The sequence below is a fragment of the Otolemur garnettii genome, unplaced genomic scaffold, assembly GCF_000181295.1.
Source record: "Otolemur garnettii isolate 467f Iridium unplaced genomic scaffold, OtoGar3 scaffold00106, whole genome shotgun sequence".
Classification (NCBI taxonomy): domain Eukaryota; kingdom Metazoa; phylum Chordata; class Mammalia; order Primates; family Galagidae; genus Otolemur; species Otolemur garnettii.
Window position 1 is genome coordinate 3,425,203 of NW_003852501.1, and position 8,498 is coordinate 3,433,700.

Genomic DNA, 8,498 nt, shown 5'->3' on the forward strand with positions numbered 1-8,498 from the left:
AGAATCGCCTAAGCCCAGGAGTTGGAGGTTGCTGTGAGCTGATGCCATGGCACTACCGAGGGTGATAAAGAAGGACTGTGTCTCTAAAAAAAAAACTTGTCATTTTTTTTTTGTGTGAGACAGAGTCTCACTATGTCACTCTTAGTACAGTGCTAGGATGTCACAGCTCACAGCACCTCAAACTCTTGGGCCCAAGCAATTCTCTTCCAAGTAGCTGAGATCAGAGGTGCCTGCCACAATGCCTGGCTATTTTGGGATTTTTTTTTGGTTGCAGTGATCAGTGTTGTTTAGCAGGCCCAGGCCAGGCTTGAACCAACCAGCCTCGGTGTATGTGCTGGAGCCCTCCCTACTCACTGAGCTATGTGTGCTGAGACATCGTTTTTTAATTAAAAAAACTGATCCTGCCATCTTATTTTCATTGTCCTAGCCAATTATGTAGACATCTGGAATACTGTTATACAGAGAAGGATGACTGAATGCTAAAAGATGGTTCAGCCAGGCATGGTGGCTCATGCCTGTAATCCTAGTACTCTGGGAGATTAGGAGTTCAAGACCAGCCTGAGCAAGAGCAAGACTCCGATTCTAAAAGTAGCGAGGCTGCTGTGAGATATGATGCTATGGCACTCTACTGAGGGTGACAAAGTGAGACTGTCTCAAAAAAATAAAAAATAAATAAAACATGGTTCAGGATTGATTTTTACTAAAAAATTTCTAGTTGTTGTTGTTTTTTTTTGAGACAGAGCCTCACACTGTCCCCCTGGGTTAGAGTGCTATGGCATCACAGCTCACAGCAACCTCCAACTCCTGGGCTCAAGCGAGTCTCTTGCCTCAGCCTCCCAAGTAGTTGGGACCACAGGCGCCTGCCACAACACCCGGCTATTTTTTGGTTGCAGCCATCACTGTTGTTTGGCGGGCCTGGGCTGGATTCGACCCCACCACCTCAGGTGTATGTGGCTGGCGCCTAAGCCACTTGAGCCACAGGTGCTGAGCCTAGTTGTTTTTTTTTTTTTGAGAGTCTCATTATGTCACCGTTGGTAGAATGCTGTGGTGTCACAGCTCACAGCAACCTCGAACTCTTGGGCTTAAGTGATTCTCTTGCCTTAGCCGTTCCAAGTAGCTGGGACCACAGGCTCCCGCCACAACACCTGGCTATTCTTTTTGGTGTAGTTGTTGTTGTTTGGCAGGCCCTGGCTGGGTTCAAACTGGCCAGCTCTAGTGTATGTGACTGGTGCCCTTGCCACTGAGCGGCAGGTGTTGAGCGAAATTTAGTTTTGAATTGAAGCATAATGAACCATGATGTCTTTAACATCCTGTATAAACATTTTTACAAACCACGCATATGACCCACATACAAATGAATGTATACATGAAGAGTAAATTTAAAAAAAATTAACACCTACATAATCACCTTCTAGCTTAAGAAAGAGACTACTACTAGTATCTGAAGGAAAGTCATCAAGTTCAACTTATTAGTTCAAAAGTAAAACCTGTGGTGGTGTGGCCCACGCCTGAAGTCTCAGAACTTTTGGAGGCCAAGGAGAGAGGACTGCTTGAGACCAGGAGCTTGAGGTTGCTAGAAAACTAATATTTAGTGTAGTTCTCTACGGAGTCTTTCCAGCTAGATACCTCTCTCTGCCCCAAAGAGGCTAATCTCTTCCTAGGTCTGCTTGGTGTTTTTAACTGCTTATCTATGTATTCCTTAGCATAATTTCTGCCTATTTTTGAACTTTCAAAGTATACGTGAAATCAGAGTGTTATACATAACACTGAAGTTCTTTGAATTCATTCCTTTAAGTAAAATTCCATAAAGGCTTTTATATACACTACCAATTTTCCCTTAAATTTAGCAATACTCACCAGTATTACAAGTGTTTTACTTATGTCTTTATCAATATTGCAACTTATCTTTTTTAGTATTATCTCCCTTAACAAGCCTAATTAAAACTTGTAAATAAAAGAAATGTATCTGGATAGGTGAAAAATGTTATCTCATTTTTCAATCTGAATTTCTTTGATTACATGCAAAGTTTAACATGTTCATATGTTAACTGTTCACTTGTGTTTCTTCTTTTGTTAATCCATGTTTTCGCTCATTTTCTCAATTGGTTGTTTTACTTTCTCTGATTGATGTAAGTTTAAAAATATGTATATATGTGACATGTATGCACATAGAATTTTTTTTTTTTTGAGACACAGTGTCACTTCGTAACCCTGGGTAGAGTGCCATGGAGTCACAGCTCATAGTAACCTCCAACTCTTGGGCTCAAGTGATCCTCTTGCCTCAGTTTTTCTATTTTTAGTAGAGATGGGGCCTCACTCTTGCTCAGGCTGGTCTCGAACTTGTGAGCTCAAGCAATCCACCTGCCTCGGACTCCCAGAGTGCTAGACTACAGGTGTGAGCCACCATGCCTGGCCTTCACATATATATTGTCACACATATATATTTATCATGTTACAAAAACTTTTCCTGCTTGGTCATGTTCAAATATTTAAAATTTTGTATGTAGGCAAGGAAAATTTGTGTACATAATTAAATCCATCCATACTCTTCATTGTATCTGGCTTCTATTTCATGTCATCATTTCACTGTTTTCAGCTGAGAGCAGTGACTCATGCCTGTAATCCTGGCACTCTGGGAGGCCCGGGGAGAGGATTCCTTGAGCTCAGTAGTTCAAGACTAGCCTGAGCAAGAGTAAGATCAGTCTGTACTAAAAATAGAAAAAGTAGCTGGGCGCATGGTGGGTGCCTGGAGTTCCAGCTACTCAGGAGGCTTACGCAAGAGGATCACTGGAACCCAGGAGTTTGAGGTTGCTGTGAGCTAGACTGATGCCATGGCACTCTAGTCTGGGCAATACAGTGTGACTTTGTCTCAAATAAATCTCCCCCCTAACCCAAAATCCCTTAAATATAGAGTCTGTTTCCAGGCTATTCTGTACCAGTTTTAAACTGACAGATGGGAACGTTAGGTTTATTTATTTATTTTTTTTTGACAGAGTCTCACTTTGTTGCCCTTGGTAGAATGCTGTGGCATCACAGCTCACAGCAACCTCAAACTCTTGGGCTTAAGTGATTCTCTTGCCTCAGTCTCCCAAGTAGCTGGGACTACAGGTGCCTACCACAATGGCTGGCTATTTTTTGGTGGCAGTTGTCATTGTTGTTTGGCGGGCCCGGGCTGGATTTGAACCCACTAGCTCTGGTGTATGTGGCTGGCGCCCTTAGCCACTGAGCTACAGGCACTGAGCCTATTGATTTATTTTCAACTCTTAAAAACAAAAGTTTTATTACCAGCAGGAACAAAAAATGCTGACTTAAATAAAAGGCAAATGAGAGCCTCCTCCTGTGGCCAGTTTCCTCCCCAGCTCCCACACCACTACAACAATGGTTCAGGGCACAGACACTGGGGCAAAGCTGTTTCTCTTAGAGGGGACTCTCTGTGGCTACCATTCCCAGCTCTTTCTGTGACCACTGGCCTCTGGAGTGAGGAAAGGCATGGTCAGGGTCTTCCTACATCATTTTCCAAGGGCTTCAGTCCAGTTCAAGGACCACGGTGGACAGAGGGATAATTATCTATTTTGATGAGAAACTATAGCTCCCAGCATCTTCTGAGTTTCTGGTCCAGAAATTTTACTTGCCCCTTGTTCCCACCTGCTCCTTCCTTCTTTTTCTATGGATGGAGGCTCCCACCTGGAAGAAACACCTTGTCTTCAGTCTCTAGCACTGGGTCCCATACTCAGAGCTCAGAGAAGGAGATGTGGTTTATAGGACAGGATGGCAGCCACTCCCCAAAGCCATCCCCACCCACCATGGTGGAGTCCCTAACCAAAGGTTGTCTAAAATCCATGAAGGAAGGAAAAATAAGCAGAAGGGGCTAGGCTGCTCCTGACACCTAAGGGCAGATTGGAGGGAGGCAGCCCAGAGGATGTGGGAGCCAGCCACATTTGTACATGAACACACATACACACACTCATTCACAGCCACAAGGTCTTTTGTAATAAACTCAATAAAACTAATCAGCTTTGTGACAACCCTTCACTTGGCACTCACTATACAGCAATGAGACCATCTTTGTCATCTTCCATTTAAAAAAGGCTGTGTAGGAGGAGGAAGAGGTGGGAGGAATAAAAAAGGGACGTAGAAAAGAGGTCTTATGAAATTGTGCAAAATACTCAGCATGAATAAACCTGTTTCAAGTCTTGCCAGCATGGGCATAACCCGCCCAACCCGAGGCCTACCTTGGGAGAGAGATGGGAGACACAGGCCTGTCTTGGGAAGGGGAGAACGAGGCCCTCATTTCCAGCTGTGCTACCTAGGAATTGTACAGGAGCTAGGGTTCGAGCGGGCAGATTTAACTTCCTCTGACACAGGCTTCCCCACCCACTGCCAACCCTGCCCTCTCTAATGGAACCCCAGCTCTATCTTCTTGGTCAACTTCATATAAAAACAAACAACCTTCACTAAAAACCCCACAGAAGAAAGATTTGCGATCATTACAAAGAGAATGAAGGAGCCCATAAACCAAAGCAGCCATTGGGGTAAGGGGGCATGCTCTCCCACAGCCCAGGAAGATCATCTTAATAATAGTCAGTCATTCTATTCTGGAATATGTCCTTCTTCATCTTAATTTCTTCCGCATATAGCTCAGAAATGTTCCATGGGTTTTATCACGTAGGACTTTAACCCATGCCTGCTGTGGGTATTTTATATGTTTGTTGCTAATTTGAATGGATTTTTTCACTATAATTACTGACTAGTTAGTTATTAATATAGGAAACAGTTTTTAAATATTTATACAACTATATATAAACTATATCTTCTATCTGCCTCTTTTCTAAATTCCACTATTTCTAGAAGTTTTTTTTGCAGTTTTTGGCCGGGGCTGGGTTTGAACTCGCCACCTTTGGCATATGGGACCGGCACCCTACTCCTTTGAGCCACAGGTGCTGCCTTTTCTAGAAGTTTTTGATGTGATTTTCTTGAGTTGCCTAGGTGGAAAAGTTGGCATAAAAATGCAACACAGAAATATTTATTTCTATTTCCTATCTCAATACACTGGTCAGAGATAAAGTGGAGATAAGGTAGAGGGAGGGTTTATTTATTTATTTTTAACTTTTTATTATTTCACTTTTTCCCTGGCTGAAGTACAGTGGTGTCATCACAGTTCACTGCAACCTCAAACTCCTGGGCTCACACAATCCTCCTGTCTCTGTTTCCTGAGTAGCTGGTACTACAGGCGTGCACCACCACTCCTGGTAATTTATTTATTTATGTCCTATTTTTAGTAGAGAGGGGAGTCTTGCTCTTACTCAGGCTGGTCTCAAACTCCTGACTTCAAGTGATCCTCCTGCCTTTGCCTCCCAGAGTGGTAGGATAATAGGTCTGAGCACCTAGCCATGGATTTATCTTTAGATAGTGCTTGGCTACTTTGATAAGTGCTATTTTTGTTGCTGTTGTGGAATTTTTTCCCTCTGATCTTGAAGAAATGAAATGAGTGGAATTTTCATTCTCTTATGGCCTTAATTACTATTTCTATGCTAATCATTCTCGAGTCTCTTTAGTCCAGCACTGAATTCATCACTGAGCTTCAAACTCATATTAAAGTACCTAAGCTTAATAGATAATAAAAATATCTATGTGTACCTCAAAATCAACATGTCAAAACATCACTTTTCCACCCAAGCTGCAGGTATTCTCACTTTGTTTTCCCTAGCATCATCTCAAGTAACGAAACAGAAATCTGGGGTGTTTATTTTAGATCTTCTTTTCTTCCAAGTCTCTGTACCAGATCAATCACAAATTCTTACTAATTTTACCTCTTTAATTTTATCCACTCTTTTCTATCCCTAAACATCTTTACTCAGGTCCTTATTACTCCAATAGCCTTTCAAACCCGAGGAAACCAATAGCTTATACTCTAATGACAGAAATGATGATTCTGGGAGGTTGGAAATATAAAGTATCTGAAAATGTTTTAGGAGAAAGATATTGTTATAAACATCGTATTTCTTGTAGGAAAAAAAAAATCCAAAAGTGAAAAATGGGCAGCATCTGTGGCTCAGTGAGTAGGGCACCAGCCCCATATATTGAGGGTGGCAGGTTCAAACTGCAACCCAAAAAATAGCCGGGTGTTGTGGCGGGCCAAACTGCAACCAAAAAATAGCCAGGTGTTGTGGCAGGCACCTGTAGTCCCAGCTACTCAGGAGGCTGAGGCAAGAGAATCGCCTAAGCCCAGGAGTTGGAGGTTGCTGTGAGCTGTTGATGCTATGGCACTCTACTGAGGATGACAAAGTGAGACTCTGTCTCTTTAAAAAAAAAAAAAAAGAAAGAAAAAGATTTAGAAAGATAGGCTTGGTGTCCGTACCACAGAGCTGTTTTCCATCCTGTCTTCTTAGAAAAAAAAAAATGCTTACCTTTTCTTATTCTTCATTTGTTTAAGTCCCATTGTATAATCTTCATTTAAACATATAGTATATTCAGAGATACCAAAGTGTTCTAATTTAGGAGTTATACACTCAAAATCATCCATCTTTAGCGCACATTTTGGAGTTTTTAGTACTGGTGATTGTTTGGTAGCTGGAGTTGTAATCTTGGGTTCTTCTTTCCGGTTGTTTATTGCTGTTGTAATCTTGGGTTCTTCTTTCTGGTTGTTTATTGCCTGTGGAGGGTTTGGTAGAACTTGGGATATCATGTACCGCTCAAGTCCAAAATCTGAAAGCTGTGGACTCCGTGGAGACTGCTTAGAAATAGAACTGGTTGCAACAGTAGGATCACCCAGATCATCCTTCGCATCAGGCTTTTGAAAAATTTCACAAGTAGACAACTCTGGGGTGGAGTTAATGACTTCTTGTTCACATACTAGGAAGAAAAATCAAAGAGGTAATATTTTAGTCAAACATCAAAAAGAAAATCTCATATTTACGAAAACAAGAGAAAATAGCTTTATCTGACATTTCAGTGAAAGTCCTGATTCTCCAAAGAATTTTATCTTAATTGTCCCTTCAGTAAAATTTTGACACGTACCGCCTGTCCACCTATCGCATTTTGATTATACATTAGAGAAGGAAAGCAAACTAAATCTTAAAAGATGAAAAAAATTAAGGCTGGGCAAGGTGGCTCACGTGTGTAATTCTAGCACTCTGGGAGGCTGAGGCGGATGGACTGCTTGAGCTCACAGGTTCGAGATCAGCCTGAGCAAAAAGTGAGACTCGAGACTCCCATCTCTACTACAAATAGAAAAACTGAGGCAACAGGATCCTTTGAGCCCAGGAGTTGTAGGTTGCTGTGAGCTATGATGCCATGGCACTCTACGCAGGGTGACAGCTTGAGACTCTGTCTCAAACAAACAAACAAACAAATAAGATGAAAAATTAGTACCCATAGATCAAGGTCCAATTTCCTTACTTCCTCAGTGAATGTGATTTACCAGTCTTAATATTTTCAGAAGCTATTTTATCATTTTATGGCATTAATTATAATGTAGAATTAACTGTGTTAGAATAATAAATATGAGAATACTGTTTCACATTTTTTTTTTCTTTTTGAGATAGAGTATTATTGTGTCGTCCTCGGTAGAGTGCTGTGGCATCACAGCAACCTCAAACTCTTGGGCTTAAGCCATTCTCTTGCCTCAGCCTCCCAAGAAGCTGGGACTACAGACACCAACCACAATACCTGGCTACTTCTTTTGTTGTTGTAGTTGTCACTGTTGTTTGGGAGGCCCGAGCTGAGTTTGAATCTGTCAGCCCCAGTGTATGGGGCCAGCGCCCTAGCCGCTGCACTACAAGGCACCGCAGATTTTTAATTTTCAGATGCCAAGGTTAGAAAAATGTCTGGTAGGAAAACACTACTATACAAAGATAAATTTTTATCCTAAGTCAACCTGGGAACATCCATGTCAATAACCTACCTGGAAAAATAACAGGAGAACATTTGACAGATACGTAGTTTCTCAACCATTAATAGGTTTTACAATTTGATTTCATGGTTTTGGCCTTAGAAGAGCTTCTGATTTACTAAATTCTGTTTTGGCACTCTGCTTTCTGTTTATTTTCAGGAATGCGACAAGAATTGCCAAAAACCTACTGATTTATTTATACAGAACTATCAATCATAAGATTAATAAAACAAAGTCATCACCATTATCATTACTCCATAGGGAGATATTATTATCCCCATCTTACAAGTGAGGAAAATGCAATTTAGAGAAATTATCCAAGGTGACACATGTAGTAAGTGGCAGAGCCGATACTGAGTCCATGGTTTTTATACCAAAGCCAGCAGAATTCTTTTTATTGTACCATATACAACCTCAATTGTTCAATTTAATTAATATTTCACTTATGTACAAAGATCATTTTCCAATGGAAATGAACATACTGAAGCATGTTGAAGTTAATCATTCAGAGATAGGTACATAACAAGAAGAGTCATTAACAACGGGTGATTGACCTGCCAGGCACTGCTCTAAGCCAGTTTTTTCTCATTTAATTCTTTTTTTTTTT

The 8,498-nt window shown here is 41.2% G+C and overlaps 1 protein-coding gene across 1 annotated transcript in view; it reads right to left on the reverse strand.

The window, feature by feature from the left end:
* SKA3 (spindle and kinetochore associated complex subunit 3) overlaps positions 1-8,498 on the reverse strand; it is a 29,921-nt gene that overhangs the window by 11,752 nt on the left and 9,671 nt on the right. The window contains exon 4 of the mRNA XM_003796724.1: positions 6,408-6,852. Coding sequence (XP_003796772.1) covers positions 6,408-6,852 — 445 coding nt within the window. The remainder of the gene's footprint in view (positions 1-6,407; positions 6,853-8,498) is intronic.